General features: G+C 52.9%; 8 protein-coding genes across 8 annotated transcripts; 2 read left to right on the forward strand and 6 right to left on the reverse strand.

Annotated features, from left to right (window-relative positions):
- Positions 1 to 30: 30 nt before the first annotated feature.
- On the reverse strand, positions 31 to 2804 carry BJX67DRAFT_339098 (putative GTPase NOG1). Its single transcript, XM_071027633.1, has 5 exons — positions 2560 to 2804; positions 2388 to 2496; positions 2217 to 2318; positions 465 to 2161; positions 31 to 393 (listed from the first exon to the last, which is right to left on the reverse strand). Exons 1-5 carry the CDS (start codon positions 2578 to 2580, stop codon positions 352 to 354), a joined length of 1971 nt encoding a protein of 656 aa, XP_070891287.1. The 5' UTR covers positions 2581 to 2804; the 3' UTR covers positions 31 to 351.
- Positions 2755 to 4416, reverse strand: BJX67DRAFT_2627 (polyamine acetyltransferase). The gene is made up of 3 exons (XM_071026376.1): positions 3739 to 4416; positions 3226 to 3678; positions 2755 to 3171 (listed from the first exon to the last, which is right to left on the reverse strand). The coding sequence occupies exons 1-3, from the start codon at positions 4123 to 4125 to the stop codon at positions 3148 to 3150; spliced, it is 864 nt and encodes a 287-aa protein (XP_070891288.1). The 5' UTR covers positions 4126 to 4416; the 3' UTR covers positions 2755 to 3147.
- A 651-nt stretch (positions 4417 to 5067) lies between these two features.
- BJX67DRAFT_376136 (uncharacterized protein) lies at positions 5068 to 5382 on the reverse strand (the record flags this gene model as incomplete). The annotated part of the gene is made up of 1 exon (XM_071031818.1): positions 5068 to 5382. The coding sequence occupies one exon, from the start codon at positions 5380 to 5382 to the stop codon at positions 5068 to 5070; it is 315 nt and encodes a 104-aa protein (XP_070891289.1).
- A 289-nt stretch (positions 5383 to 5671) lies between these two features.
- arg2 (acetyl-CoA:L-glutamate N-acetyltransferase) lies at positions 5672 to 8445 on the forward strand. Its single transcript, XM_071026494.1, has 3 exons — positions 5672 to 6165; positions 6230 to 6394; positions 6458 to 8445. Exons 1-3 carry the CDS (start codon positions 6115 to 6117, stop codon positions 8360 to 8362), a joined length of 2121 nt encoding a protein of 706 aa, XP_070891290.1. The 5' UTR covers positions 5672 to 6114; the 3' UTR covers positions 8363 to 8445.
- Position 8446: 1 nt separating this feature from the next.
- On the forward strand, positions 8447 to 9033 carry BJX67DRAFT_2718 (sterol homeostasis protein ARV1). Its single transcript, XM_071026510.1, has 2 exons — positions 8447 to 8875; positions 8931 to 9033. Exons 1-2 carry the CDS (start codon positions 8584 to 8586, stop codon positions 8969 to 8971), a joined length of 333 nt encoding a protein of 110 aa, XP_070891291.1. The 5' UTR covers positions 8447 to 8583; the 3' UTR covers positions 8972 to 9033.
- Positions 9034 to 10096: 1063 nt separating this feature from the next.
- Positions 10097 to 11336, reverse strand: BJX67DRAFT_339105 (ATPase, V0 complex, subunit E1/e2). The gene is made up of 4 exons (XM_071027634.1): positions 10996 to 11336; positions 10814 to 10897; positions 10548 to 10600; positions 10097 to 10424 (listed from the first exon to the last, which is right to left on the reverse strand). The coding sequence occupies exons 1-4, from the start codon at positions 11004 to 11006 to the stop codon at positions 10345 to 10347; spliced, it is 228 nt and encodes a 75-aa protein (XP_070891292.1). The 5' UTR covers positions 11007 to 11336; the 3' UTR covers positions 10097 to 10344.
- Positions 11337 to 11497: 161 nt separating this feature from the next.
- BJX67DRAFT_339106 (BAR domain-containing protein) lies at positions 11498 to 13010 on the reverse strand. The gene is made up of 5 exons (XM_071027635.1): positions 12860 to 13010; positions 12575 to 12730; positions 11957 to 12515; positions 11772 to 11903; positions 11498 to 11722 (listed from the first exon to the last, which is right to left on the reverse strand). Exons 1-5 carry the CDS (start codon positions 12892 to 12894, stop codon positions 11690 to 11692), a joined length of 915 nt encoding a protein of 304 aa, XP_070891293.1. The 5' UTR covers positions 12895 to 13010; the 3' UTR covers positions 11498 to 11689.
- Positions 13011 to 13343: 333 nt separating this feature from the next.
- On the reverse strand, positions 13344 to 14826 carry BJX67DRAFT_2785 (uncharacterized protein). Its single transcript, XM_071026598.1, has 3 exons — positions 14111 to 14826; positions 13967 to 14060; positions 13344 to 13913 (listed from the first exon to the last, which is right to left on the reverse strand). The coding sequence occupies exons 1-3, from the start codon at positions 14687 to 14689 to the stop codon at positions 13429 to 13431; spliced, it is 1158 nt and encodes a 385-aa protein (XP_070891294.1). The 5' UTR covers positions 14690 to 14826; the 3' UTR covers positions 13344 to 13428.
- Between the last annotated feature and the right edge of the window lie 196 nt (positions 14827 to 15022).

A 15022-nucleotide genomic window follows, 5' to 3' on the forward strand; every position in this document is an offset into this window, starting at 1 on the left:
ACTAGTACTTCTAATCGTAACGGTCACTTATGGTGATGTGATAGTCTATCCATTTCAGCGTTATCTGGAAAGTATCATAGTATATCCAGACAAACTATAACTTTAACGTGACTGTGCAAGATATCATGATATAAAAAAGAAATGGGAAGAAAAAAAACAAAAAATGGAAGAAAACCCTTCCACAACGCCGGTTGAATTTTTTGGAAGAACCCATGATCATGAAGAGGATGTGAGGGGACTGTACTACCGATGATAGATAGGGTATTAAGGGAGGAGACCTCGTAGCTGTTTCGTTAGTGGTGCGATGCAAGACGCGTAGGTAGTCGGGATGCGGATGCGAATGCGAATGCTTTAGCGACGTTGTGTTTTGCCCATGCCACGTTTGCCGGCGACCTAGATGAGAAGGGTTACGTTAGTTGGACGTTGAGAAAGTAGATGGAAAAAAAAAAGAAACAGAAACGTACCAAGTGTTTGGTGAGGGAAACGGTCTGGTGTCGATCAGCCTCTCCCTGTCTGGCCATGCGGTTCATCTTCTTCTGGCTGAGTTTGGCGAGACGCTCCGCCTTCGAGCGGGCGGTCTCGTCGGTGACACCATCGTGGAGACGATCCGTAGCAGCCTGGCTGCGAGCGCGGCTCTTGGCTTTGGCAATTGCCAGCCGAGGGTCGGAGCCGTCGATGTCCATGGCATCGCCGGTGTCGATTTCGCTGCGCGTTGTTGTCCGGCCGCGGACTTGGCTCTGCGAACGGGCACGAGCAACGGCGGCATCGCCGTCGTAGCCGGCTGCTTCCAAGGCCTGCTCCATCTGGGAGAGTTTCTTGGCTTTGGCGCTGCGGGGGATGGCTGCGCGGTTCTTGAGGGACTTGCGGAGCTTGGCTTCGTTGCGCATGAGGGTGCGCTTCTCGCGGATCAAATCCGCCTTCATGCGTGTGTCCGCGTCCTCGGCGTCTTCCACACTCTCGTCAGAATCGTAATATCCGTCTGCCTCTAGTTTCTCCTCCTCTTCCTCTAGGGCGGCCAGCTTGGCCTCGATATCTGGATCCACGTAGTCGTAGATATTCTTGCCATTCCAGACTTCGGGGATCTTGTCGTGCTTCCACTCGTCGTCTGCTAGCGTGTAGCTCTTCTTGAGGTCAATGTTATAGACACCAGCACCACCGTTCTCCTCTTCGATATCTCGCTCCAGTTTCTTTCGGTTTGGATCGTTCTTGTCGTATTTCTTGAGATCCTTGACTGCATCAGGGATAAAGGTTTCACGCTGCACGCCGCCCATCGGCTGTGCGACATGGATACGGGCCAGAACGTCGCCCAGTCTTCCACCGGGAGTGCCAGCATTGTTGCTTCCGGACTTGAGTTTCTGCGCCACTCTCTCTGCTAGCAGCTTGTCGCAGGCAGCGTTCTTGACGTTAGTTACACCCTCTGTGGTGGTGCAGGACAGTTGCAGGAGCTCGACATCTCCTGTCTTCAGCATCTTCTGCATCTCCTCCTGCAGTTCAGGTTCGAGATCTTCCGGTCGTCGAACATCAATCTTGTTCACCACGACAAAAACGAGCTTGTTAGCGAACAGAGGTCGGATGCTATGGAAGAGCTTGATCTGGTCGGAAACGGAGTAACCGCATTGCTCTGAGAGATCCATAAAGTACAGCACAGCAGACCGTAGATGCGCGATGGCAGTAATGGACTGCATCTCAATAGTGTTCATCTCCTCCAAAGGATGGTCGAGGATTCCGGGGGTATCAATGGCCTGAAATCGCAGGTACTTGTAGTCGAAATGGCCAACGAACAAACTCTTCGTGGTAAAAGCGTAAGGCTGGACATCAACATCGGCACGGGTGATGCTGCGCAAAAAGCTGGATTTTCCAACATTGGGGTATCCGCAAATCAGAAGCGTGCGGGTGTTCGGATCGATCGACGGTAAACGGCCCAAGTGCTGTCGGACTTGTTCCAGATATACGAGAGGATCTTTCAATCGACGGCAGATGGTGGCCATGCGGCCGAGGCCGGCACGCTTGAGCTGCTTGCACTGGAATAGTGACTGGGCATATTTGATGAGACGGACGTAGTCGCGAGAAACGGTTTCAATCAGGTGTTTCGCGGTCGAGACTTGACCGAGGGCGATTCTGAAATGGTCGGCATCGTAGAGTGTGTTCATCAAATCCTTGTCTAGTCGTTTGTGAGACAGACCGCGCAACGCATTTGTATATTTTCGAAGACTCACGGAAAGGATGAATATCTTGCAGCCTAGGGAATCCATCCAAAATGGCTTGGAACTTCTCGCAGAACGTCTCCTGGGTGTACTTGACTTTTCTGGTGTAGAAGCCTAGGGAAAGATTCTCGAGTCAGTAAAAATCAACCACCAAGTGCCGGGAATGTCAGGGAGCCAACGCACCTCGAATACGACTGATCTTGAAACCCGCACGAATCTGAGTCGGCAGCTGTCGCTGTGTGCGACTAAGGACGATATCCAAGAATTCCTGGCTGGTGGGCACAGGAGGGATCTATCAAGCGGTGAAAAGCATCAGTATGCGAAGATCCAGCCAGAGGGAGCAGGGAAGGCTGACATCTTTCCATGTCGTCTTCATGATGGGCACCGAAAAGGAGTCAGGCGACGATATAAATGACTCTTGAAGGTAACCCGACCTGGGGATGGGCAACGATGGCTATCGTCGACTGTTCCAACCAAAAAAATTGCGGGAGGCGGTCGGAGGCAGAATTTTTGGCGGGCGGTGAGCAAATGTGGGGGATTCTGCAGTTTTTCTAACCGAGAGAAAAAGACGCTCAGGTCCCAGGCCTGCCGAGTCAGCGCCATGAAAGTACTTAAGTCCCTCTACGGCGAAAAGTCCTAAGTTGCTTGATATACATTGACTACCGAGGTATCTATGACAAACACTGAGCCTGCCCTGCCCTGACCAAACCAAACCGGTTATCATATCATAGCAGATCATATCATCGTAGCCCCAGAGAACTCCATTGCTTTTGAACTGACCACCCGATGAGAACAAATTGCACAATACATGAACATGCATCGATGGGAATGAGTACAGGGGGAAGAAGTAAAATAAGAGAAGATGCTCGTCAGAAGGGAAGAAGGACGTAATCGTACTAGTGGACGCAGGACGAAACATGAACAGGCGATCTCGCGGATTCGCTCATTCAGCGCTGAACTCCAACACCTAGACCCAGTTAGCGAAGAATAACCAGCTGGCGTAGGAGAGATTTGGTCTCACCAGATCCGTCCAGCCGCCACCACCAAATTGGCACTTGCTCGGACCCCGATTCTCAAATCCAAATGACTGATAGAACGGCACAAGGTGGTCGTGCGCAATAATCACAATTCTATCTGCGATAGCTGCCTCTCGGATCCTCTGGATATAGGCCTTCATCAAAGTGCTGCCCACGTGCTTTCCCTGGTGTTCACGCAGAACCGCAAGGGAGTGAATCGCAATGGAGCGTCCGGTTTCGTCATGCCCAACGATCTCTCCATCCACCATTGTCGAGCGATTGGTCTGCCAGTCCGCAGGAAGCTCCATAGCTTTATCCGTCACATAGGGAGAGGCTGTCCGCGTGGCAATAATGTGTCCAACGAGAGTAGGGCGAGGCTTCGGCTCGTCTTCGCTAAGGATTGGGAGAGTGAACAGGCCAAGGCAGAGCTCAGGGCACCTTCCAAGACGATAGATAAACTGTTCACGGTCAACGGTCAGCGGCATTCGTAACACATCCTCCGGAGTATATTTGCATACCTTCTCACGCGAGCAGCGCTCCTGTTCTGGGAATGCCTCCTCTACCAGAACACAGTCATCCACGTTTGACTCCGTCAAGACTTGTACGAAGGGGTACAAGTCATCCAATTTCGAGCGTTGGCGCACAGGCGGGCGGCGAAGCCAGTAGGGATATTCATTCAGATCGTCATGGTCAACGGCGACGTAATCTTCGTCAACCTCTTCGTCGTCATCATCCTCATCGGTTTCCTCCAAGGGAAGTCCATTCGCCATGATCGCCTCTGAAAAGTCGTGCGACCGCAAGCCGTCGTGGCTGGCGATGGGCAAGGAAAACCCATCTCCGTTCGATAAGGGTTTGAGCCCGTTAATGGGGTCATCGGAGGGGTTGTAATTTGACTGATCCGACATAATCACGGGTCACGAGCGTTCCAAAGTATGAAGGGCAGGATTTCAAACGATTGGTCCTATCTTATATATAACGATAGCGGTGTTTCGAGTGAATGAGAGTATGGAGCGACGAGAATCGGACTGGAAGGAGCGATAGGAGGAAAGACGAAACCTCGACGGGAGAGAAATCCGATCGAAGGAGCCCTGGAGGCGACGAACCGGAGAGTGCAGAAGGCCGCGGTGGTGGGTCGAGGACTGCTGCAGGCGATAAGGCTTTCAATCACAAGAAATTCTGTCCTGATCTCTGAGGGCCGAGAATGTCTTAGCCAAATCCTACAGTCTGCAGAAGCTCAGAATCCCGGTCAATAGCAGGGGCCCTTGGTCGACTCCGACTTTAATTTGGCCTTGGTTGAGTTTGAAGAGTTTTCATCCCTCCCGCTTCCGGGGCTCTGCGGGGCACTGGCGACTATCTTTTGTTTATCGCCATTCTCCCCCACTCTCCCTTTCCCTCGCCTGGCGCTTCTCTGTATCGACCAATTGGTTCTATTGTGGGATGGGAGTCTGAAGCTCCCCTCTATCGAGTGCACTTGCAGGTTCCGAACTGTCAATAACTCCATCTTCCACTTCGTCTCTGCCGTCGTCGTCCCGAGGTGAGGAAGGAGTTTAACCTCCTTGTTGCTGATAAGCTCTTGGTGGACATTGGTAACTCTGACTCGTTCAGCGTTGCCGCTTCAGCAAGTAGCAGTCCACGAGCAGTGTTGATGGTGACAACGCCGTCCTTCATCTTCCGGATCTCTGCTTCGGTGTAGAGATGATGCGTCGCAGATGTCAAGGGCGCGTTCAAACTGATAATATCACACTGTTGTAGACTCCATATACAGATCAGACAGCGTTTCCACGGCTCTCGGCAGCTAAAGCTACCCGCCACCTCTAGAAGCGTCGAGCATTTACGACATATGATCTTCATTCTGAAAGCTGTCGCTTAGCATGCAAGTGCGTTGCGGAACCCAGATATACAACAAACGCCTTGTGGTATGCCCATATCCCCCCCGATTTCCCCCCATCCCCGTTCTTCAAGAATATTGCGCCGGGATCGCGACCAATGGGTGTATCGTCCTCCCACTGATGGTTTCGAACCGCCTTCAGAGGAATCATTCCGTAGCGCAGTGTCCCCAGGATCAAAAACCTGACGACATCCGCCGTCGCATTCCCAAGCACCTTTGGTGTGTTCGAGATTCGAATCCCACGCTCGAGCTGGAGGTGTTCTGGAACATCCATGTTGTCGTAGCCGGCCCCGTTGTCATAGGCCCAATTCTAAAGAAAGTAAATCTTCGGGATCGTCAGGAGTAAGGTAACATCATGGGGTACAGCTAATACTATGATAAATGCCAGCGATCTATTTATCATCCCAGGCTATCATTGATTGTGCGAAATATAGTTCAGCTCAATTGTTTGTAACAATGTTCCAAGGCTGTGTGGCTGGCAGAACTGCCTTCAAGGTGCAATTCCCCCGTCTAATTGCGATATGAGGAGATATAGATTCATTCACCTACATTAAGATTTTAAGTAACTGCAACCTCCGCCAATGATTTTGTGGGTTTGGCCTCATCCTAAAAACCGCCCTTTGGCGGTCTCTTACCGCTCTTCTCGCCAACTCCACTGACTCAGGCACGACCTTCGGCGAACCGGAGCTCCCGGGCGACTGATCCCCTTCCAAGGTTCCAACCCCAGGAAGCTCACCTGCTCAGTGTGTCTGGTCCTGGGAAATCCCTCATGATAACCACTGGCGCTGGTGATCGGCCTCGGGAGAAATCGACACAGCCGAGAACGGGGGTCCATCGTCATTGACTCACGCTTTTTCCCTCAAGATATCGACCCATTTTTCTTTCCCCCCTCCGGCCCGCCAACTGCTCCCCACAATGTTCTCTGCTCTTCCGGTTCCTTGAGGAACCCGGTCCTTTGTCTGTTCCTGTCCCTGGAATGAGCTTCAATTGTTCTTAGCAATGAACCATGAGCTCGAGGGCGCTCAGTTGGTCGCGGGCTACTCAGGCCCCTCTCAAGGTACGAGCACTTCTACTCTTATCCGGGGCTATTGACAATCATCTAACCATACTGTTTGTTCTAGCGGAGTCCCACTGTCCTTGGAGGACGCGATGGTGCTTGTTTGGCTCCTCATCGGTGCTTCTCTTCGTCGTGCGATCGCAGCGTCTACAGGAGCGCCCAGTTCTCTTCCACTAGCCAGAGCTATGACCGCCTCGGCCGCCGTGCAAAGGAGAAGTTACTCGACCGTGTACGATAATTATAGTCTCTCAATTGCCTCGAAAGAGTTCTAACGGATGCATGGTGGCTCTAGGAGTTCTTTATGAGCCTTTTAAACTCAGCGTCCACCAAGCGAGAAGCGAAATCGTATCTCGCCCGGATCAAAGCCCAGCATGCAGCAAGGCCCCCGAAGAAGCCGTCCGGCCGGCAGATAGACCAGACAACCGCCAGGTCACTACCTTCGGGGGTCAATTTGGGATCCTTCTACTATCCATCGAAATCTATCAATGAGGCGCCCGTCTTCCTCCATGATTCAACGCCGACACCAGCACGAGAGGAGATACCAGAGCGACTTCATCTTGCCTTGGTCAAGATAAAGACACCGCAGCTCCTGGATGATGATACTTTGAGTGGAGTGGCCAAGACCCTTTCACAGCTGAACCGACTAGGTATGGCATGCTGTGTCGTAGTTGATCCCGGCGCGAACGGCGATGCCAGCACGCTACGGAAGATAGCTACGGAACAGGTTGGCCGAGTCTCGACGGCAGTCGACGCTCAACCGGATTCAACATCCTCCTCTCTGGCTTCTGTACTGTCCGTGTCGGCTAGAAGCTCCGATACACCCAGGGTCACGTCTCGCAAGCAGCTCCTCAGTCCTCTGCAGGATGGTCAAATATTAATTGTTGCTCCAATTGCCTACACTGAAGATGTACCCAAGGCTTTGATAATTCCCGCCAATGATGCAGTTCTGGCCTTGACAAAGGAGTTTGCAGGTCTGGCTTTGACACCGGATCCTGACGAGGATCCGCTGGTCATCGCCAAGAAGATCAAGGATCTACAGAGGGAGGTTTCGCTAGATCGTGTCGTTCTGTTAGACCCATTGGGGGGAGTTCCAGCTTTTCGGGGACCCCAGACCTCGCACGCTTTCATAAACATGGACCAGGAATTCGAGAGCATTGAGCGCGAGCTGTTTCAGGTTCGCCAACCCCCAAGCGGAAACCAGGGCACGAGTGGCCTTGTTGATTCCATCACCGATAGCAATCCGCTATCGAGCTTTGCGGACTCTGAGATCGCCTCTGCACCATCAAAACAAGGCCTCTCGCCTATCAAGATCGGCGGAAGTGCTATTGACGGACATTTGGATAATTTGCGACTGTCACAGAAAGCTTTGGCTATGCTTCCCTCGGCTTCGTCTGGAATAATAACTTCTCCTGTTGAAGTTGCTAATTCAGCACGTTCACCCGAAGCAACTGAATTGTCTGTGGGAACCCGACGACAGCGAAACCCTCTCATTCATAACCTCTTGACGGATAAACCACTACTTTCATCCTCGTTACCTTTGAGTCGTCGAGCACGTGGCTCAATTAACCTTCCCGCTCCCCCGACTACATTTGTCAAACGAGGTATGCCCGTTAGCATCTTTCCGGACCCGCATGTTCAGGTATGGACAGCTCGAGCACGCCCGGAGCTGAGCCTTGAGGATCCGAGCGTCGATCTACCGCGACTCGTACATTTAATCGAAGACTCGTTCAACCGCAGGCTCGACGTAAAGGACTATCTCAACCGAGTAAACCGCCGCTTGGCCGGTCTGATCATCGCCGGGGAGTATGAAGGTGGTGCTATCTTGACCTGGGAGTTACCACCAGGCGTGGAAGACGACGGAAGCGAGGCGAGCGCGGCGCGGATGGTACCGTATCTCGATAAATTTGCTGTCCTCAAACGCAGCCAGGGCGCGGGTGGTGTTGCCGACATTGTCTTTAATGCCATGGTGCGCACATGCTTTCCCAACGGAGTATGTTGGCGAAGCCGCAAGGACAATCCCGTGAACAAATGGTACTTCGAGCGGTCTCTGGGGTCATGGAAGCTCGCCGATACGAACTGGACCATGTTCTGGACGACTTCTGATCTGCCGGAGAACCCACAGATGTTCCGGGACTATGAGGCTGTGTGTCGGAGTATCCAGCCGAGCTGGGCCGACGACACCGGAGTTATTGACTGATATAAATAAATACGTCTACATTGAACATAGACTATAGATTAAGAAACTTTCTAATACCCATCATTGAACAATCTATCAGCTACCTGAGTGCGGACCATGCTGTTGTACAGTGCTGAGTTCACCGCCTTCGGTCTTATCAGCCAACAACAGCCACTTTTTCTCCTCGACAGCGTTCGGAAGCATGCATTGACTTAGATCCTCATCATGGGCGTTAAGTGACGATGCCCATCTGCATTGAATGCTCGTATCCCGTCTCCCACTTGTACAGCGCCTACAGCCGCGCCGATGATCGGGCCCTGGGCAAAGGTGTACGCTTGACGCAGTGCCCGCGCTGTAAGCGCTTCGCCGACAAGTATGTCGAGCACGACTTTGTCGTGATATTCATTGACCTCGTCCTGATCAAGCCACAAGTACGTTACCGGAGTTATGAGGAATTTCAAGGAAGGCTAATTCTCTCAGGTGTACCGTCATCTCCTCTTCAACCGCCTCGAAGGAGACGAGCACAAGTTCGATGTTAGATATCCCATCCACAATTGCCCAACAATGGCTAACTTCCTTTGTACAATAGCGCTCAATAATCCGCCTCGGGGTCCTTCTGCTCCTTTTTGACGTCTATCTCACCTGGGCACGAATCGAAAAATCACCATCTCTACAATCGACTTTCCTCTCGCGTGCTCCGATCATCGTGCAATATCTCTTCTTCCTCACTCTGAACGCCCTTGCAACACTCGCTCACCACCTCACCGTCCGTCTCCTCGCCTCCATAATCACCCCGGCAGGCACAAAACCAAATGGAAGCCCTAGTGCCAATCCGACAGACGCCCCCGTCTTCTTGGATCCATCGACACCCGTCCTTTCCACCTTTCCCCAAACGCAAAACTCCGCACCGCCATCAACATCAGCCTCCTCGCAAGACCTGCAGGGCAACACCAGTGCCGGCACCGGAAATGGAATAACAAATGAAAACCAACGCCCTCTCCAACCTTCCAGTCCGCACGACTCCTTCTCTGGTCTCCCGCCGCCACTGCGTCGCTCATCTACAAACCCCGCGCAGATTATCCAGCCATTACCGCCTCCCTCGCAGGCCAGCCCAACGGCAATTAGTACAGCGTTGTTCGTGAGCAGCTGCGCGAAACTCTTCCCCATCCTCCTCGTGATTTGGGGCCCAGACGGGAGCGGTGGCTTCGACTCCGGCTCCAGCTCCGGCTCCAGCTCCGGCCATACCTCTGGGTCAAGCTCATCAGGATACACGCACCGCGCGCAGCACGCGCCAATCGACGTATCCCATTCTGCCGCGGCCTCGGGCTCGAGCTCAACCGCCTCAACTGGATCAACGGGGGGGTCTTCGTACTCCTCGCTCGTACAAAGTCTCGTCCAGGTTGTCCCAACAGCTATACCAACCAGCTACGTCGCGAACCTCATCGAACTACTGGGTTCGCTGTTCACACTGGGAGCAACTGATACACACCTCGTGCTGCTGAGCAATATCGAGGCGCTGTATATTCTTCTCGGATGCGGATATCTCCGTGCTGTGGGCCTTGCAGTGGCCGGGTTAGTTGCTAGGTGGACGGTGCAGAGAGTGATCCTGGGGGCTGTGGGAGTTGGTTAATGTATTCTGCTGTTTGGGCACTTAGATTTAGTTCTGGTTATACATATATCATGTGGAGCCTAGGCTCGCTTATAGCATGGAATCCTAGCTTAATGAAGACGCGATTGCCTGTCAAGGAATGCATATAGGTATGGATATAATGAAATTCCCTAAATCGAGAAGTAACTATACATAGATCTCGTGCCGCTTGGCTATGCAGCATCCCATCCTACCCTTGTCCATCCGCATTGCGCATGCGCATACGCATCCACGTCTCCCGACGTCTAGATGTGAGACTCCAAACCAGCCCACCAATATAATAACCCCATTCTCTAGATAGCACCCGGCCTACAACTTCAACCTCAACCGAAGTCCAAAAAGAAGATCAGCCAGATCACTGCGGTACCCGATCAGGTCGGATATCCGCCCTCTTCGGTGCAATGAGCGGATGCCATTGCGCTAGGAATGTAATAGCTACACGGGAGGCAGAGCTATTAGCACATTACCCCAAAATATCATACCCATACCCGTAAACCATTGCTAATGCCCGCACGCACTGGAAGAAAAGGAGGAGGGCGGAGGAGGAGGAAGACATACCCCACATCAAATAACAGCTCGCAATCGAAAGTATGAGTGTGCTTCGCCAGAGTCTGTACCGTATCCAACCGGATTCAACGTTAGCATTTGTTCTGGTCAACAACGGAGACAATTAAGCCAAATCCCACCCCAACCCGAAATCCAGGGCTCCAATCATACCCCGACCAGAAAAGCGGGCGAATGTAGAGAATGAACCCCAAAGTAGATGAGAAACGAGAAGAATAAAACGAAAGCCAAAAAAAAAAAAAGGGAAAGGAAATACATACGTCTGATTCTCGCCCTTCGGACTAAACACCCAAGCCGCGATCCCCAATCCCACGACGACGATGAGGCCGATTAAGAGACTCCAGCTGTATCCTGGATTAGCACTTCCCATCCGGCACTCACTTCCCTTCCTTTGTAACAAAGGGACTGCAATTGTAATCTTCTAGGTTGGGAGAGTATTTACCCGTTTGCCATGTTGCTCGTACGGCTCGGGGGTCCGAGTCTGAGATGGTAATGTAATGTTTGGGGTTTCGGAACACGCTGGACTGGGCCGGCCTAGTCGAGACGAGTCGAGTCCTGTTGTGCTTTTGCTCGTGCGGTATTGAGGGTGTTATCTGGTTGTGATCCTGTTGCGGGAGTGGGTGTGCCGGCTGTCTTGAATGACGTTCGTTTAGCGGAGAGGCAAACGAAGGGGGGAAAAGGGCGAGACGTAAGCGCTAGATTCCAGAGCTTCGTGTACGACGCGGGAAGAGACCGGCTCCGTTGCGAGCTTGGTCTCGAGAGAAATGGGGTATGAGAGGTGAGCGAGCCATGCAATGATGGAGCTTCCCCGAGATCCTGCACTGATGTGGCGCTTGGCGGCCAGCTTGTGGCGGTGCAATATCCTCCGTTCGTCTCAAGACCGCGCGTATACATAACCAACCAGCCGGCCGTGCAAGTCTACAATATGTACGAAGAATCGAGAATGAGTCGTGGAGATTCACAGTAATCAATTTAAACCACATATCCGCCGTCAAGGGATATCAAGCGTCCTTACAAGTCCAAACAAATAGATGGCGAACATGGGGGAGAATAAGCTGAATGAAGAAAAACAGTGGACAGAACAGCGCAGGGAGGGTAGGCAGGGAATCGAGTTACTGGCTGATGCCATGGCTTGTCTAAGCTCCCTCACGGCTCTTACGGTAGCTGGCCTGCCTGGTGTTAGTAGCGTCTATATGTTGGGGTCCGAGAGGGTGCTACCTCTTGCTCAACCTGAAGTGAGTCAACAACTGGGGCGAGCTCGCTGAGAATCTCGTAGGAGCGCTTGTGGTACTCCAGTTGAGCGGCGATCAGGTCCGCCAGGTTTCTGAGGGGTTCCGGGGTATCGAGGACCTAGCAAAGCATTAGCAAGTATCCACCAGTTCTCCAGGTAAGAGTGAGCGTACATTCTTCATCACGCTGACAGCTTCCTCCGTCTGACCAACAAACTCATCCTCCGCCTGCTCAATCTCGGCGCGAGCCTCCTCGCTCAAGCTGTCCAAGTCACCCGCCGCGGTCCTGTGTTTCGCCTTGATAGAGTCCAGCATCAGACGAGCATTCTCAACATTCTTGCGCGCCTTCGCCGCGAACATCAAGTTCGTGTTGAGAGTGGTGTTCCACCCAGCCAGGAAGCGTGACTGGATCTGGGCGTCCTGCGCGAGACGAGCCTCGCCAACCTTCTCCGAAGCAAGCGCATACTTCTCCAGCGCGCTCGCAAGGGGGTCTTCGCCGGTCGCGGTGCTCGCAAGTGTCTGGGATCCAGCGAGGGAAGAACGCGCGATGGCGTGGCTGAAGGTCTTTGGTTGCGGTTTGGCAGAGGGCGGGGCGGTTAGAGCCGCTTGAGCCTCCGCTGGGGTGCTGGCCTGCGAGAGGAGCTGCACCTTCTCGCTGATCGTCCGGCCGAGATCGTTGAAGGACTCCCGGATGTTGGGCGGGTAGTCATAGGCTTCGTTGGAGTACTGGGAACTATAGCAGGGGATGTGTAAGTATCGCCTCCGGCTGGGCTGGAAGGCTGATTAACGTACGTCACCTGGAGAAGCTTCTGGTGCACCAGCTTTAGGGCATCGACCCGCTTCTCGAGCTCAATGTACTCATTAGGAAGCTGGGTCTTGTCTTCGACCTGGCCGAGCTGCTCTCGGATCAACTGCTGCGTGCGCGCGGCGAAAGGTGTGAAGTTCGCACTGTCTCAGAATAAAGACCGTCAGCCTGCGTTAGCAGTCGTGATCACGAAATCGACACAGACCGTGCCTGGCGACCGATGTAATCATGGAGTGTACAGATAAACAAGTACAGGCTGCCATTTATCTTACCTGAAGTTCTTGCCAAATGCTTGCACCTTGTCCATGGCTGATACGGATCAAAACAGTCCAGCTGATTAGATGTGAAATGGACCAATAAGTTACAGTCGTCTGTGATATGGGGAAGAGGGCTTGTGGTGTGTTGATTGTTTTGGGAAAGCTGGTTTGGACGGGACTTGGGTGGTTCGAGGCCACCTGCACCGCCTTACACCGCCACTGTTTCACATGCACGCTTTCAGGGCGATCTGCATTTACTCCATCATGAAAAGAGTGACAGCTCTGTTGAACTATACAGAGGACAAAATTAAGGTATGTAACAGAAAGAAGCTTAAAAGAAAATAAAGAACATATTGTGTCGTAAGTAGTTTCGATGCCTGCGAAACCTGGCATGATCCCATCACATACTCCCATCTCTCAATAGCCCATCCGACATATATTAAGCACAGAACATGGAATCTGAATCACAAGCCAAAACAACCGAAGCAGAAATAGTGTGACAATCTAGGAAGGGGGCGAACGGGCCTAGGTCATTGTTGCAAGCATACGACGAAGAGTTCGCGATGGGGGACCTGGGAGATACGTCAATGGTAGCTATAGAATTTTCGATGGGTTCGCCTACCTCTACGATCTCGTTTGACTTCTAGGACCTCCTCTTGCTCGCCATCGCCATAGACCCCAGTCTCCGGATCAAATGGCGGCCTGTAGTGGTCAATCTCATAGTCTTCAAGATCACTGTCACTATCCCGAGGACGTATGACCATGGCAAGCTTTCCGGGATTGTCACTGCGCTCGTCACGACGCTCGATTAACATGCGAACTGGTGACGAGTGGCGGCGGGTTCGCGGTTGGATCGATATTGACCGAGAACGAGAGACAGTCCTCTTCGTTGTCGTAGTTGAGTAATCGTAACCCCCGCGGGATGCTGACAGGTATCGGTCCGGCGATGGCTCAACGATCAGGGTTTCGCTCGCCCGAGGGCCGGGAGAAAAGGTCTCCATCGCGACACGCTCCACCCTTCTGCGTCTGGACGACGCCCGAACTGGAGATCGAGCTCTTACAGGGATGGCTTAAACGACAATCAGTTGAGACGCTAAGTGAATCAGGGCAAGTGGTTAATACCTTCCGCTTGGTGGCGCTTGATCTCGCGACTTCTCTCAATGACATCGTCGATTTGCTCCTTGGAAAGAGCCACCTGGATAATGACCAGGTCACCCTGACATCTGTCAGAACCAATCATAAGCATGGCGTATTTCAACTACGTACCTCTTCCTCATAGGGATAGCCAAATTCACGGATAGCGCGAGTCTGGACCAATTTACGGGGCATGCGCGTCTTGCCCTTGCGCGGATATGGCTTAGACTCTTCCACTCTTTCCCTATACCGACTCTCCCGCTCCGGGATGCGAACCGATTCGAACTCCTCTCGGCGGGTGGGTCTTCGGCGCTGGGGAGGTGGACTGGGTGCGGCGCGGGGAAGATAGCCACGATAGTACTCATCTATCTTGCGAGAGGGAAGGCGATCATAAGTATCAAGCGAGGACTGTCGTCGGAGTAGCCTGGGCCTGGGAGGGGGGCTTTCAGCGTGACGGCGCTCGTGGCGGACCAGGGGGCCCGCGTGGTGAAGGTGGTCATCGTCGTAGTGCCTGCTCGGCCGGCGAGCAGGGGGCCCAAAGCGATCACCTTCTTGCAAGCGGGCGTCCCAACGAAATTCGTCTTCAACCCGGCGCGGTGGCCGGTCGAGAACCGTAGCACCACGGGACCAATGGCGGCCGCGGGACTCACGAGAAAAATACTCGGAGTCACTGTCCAGCGCGCTTGATCGCGAGTCGGAGTATCGAGGCATAACGGCTGGCCCGAAAAGCGTCAACTCGAGCGTACCGTGGGTGACACTGGCGGATGACTGGCACCGACCGCAGGCAGCAGGTTGGTGTGGTGGGGTAGATGAACCGTGGATGCGAAGGACAAAGGGTAGGAATATCGGGTCGAGGATGCGGTTTTAGTGAAGTGTGAAGGAAGTGTTGATAAGTATTTCAATGGCGCCTGAGGCTCTGAAAACAAAACAGAAGTGCTGAGGAGAGAGGAGAGACTGAAGCACTGCCCGCTTTATAATGTTGCGCGATGACGTCCATGGAGAGAGGCGTAAAAATGATACACGCCCATACGGTAATGTTTCCAT

Source organism: Aspergillus lucknowensis (assembly GCF_044049455.1).
Source record: "Aspergillus lucknowensis strain CBS 449.75 chromosome Unknown BJX67scaffold_1, whole genome shotgun sequence".
Classification (NCBI taxonomy): Eukaryota; Fungi; Ascomycota; class Eurotiomycetes; order Eurotiales; family Aspergillaceae; genus Aspergillus; species Aspergillus lucknowensis.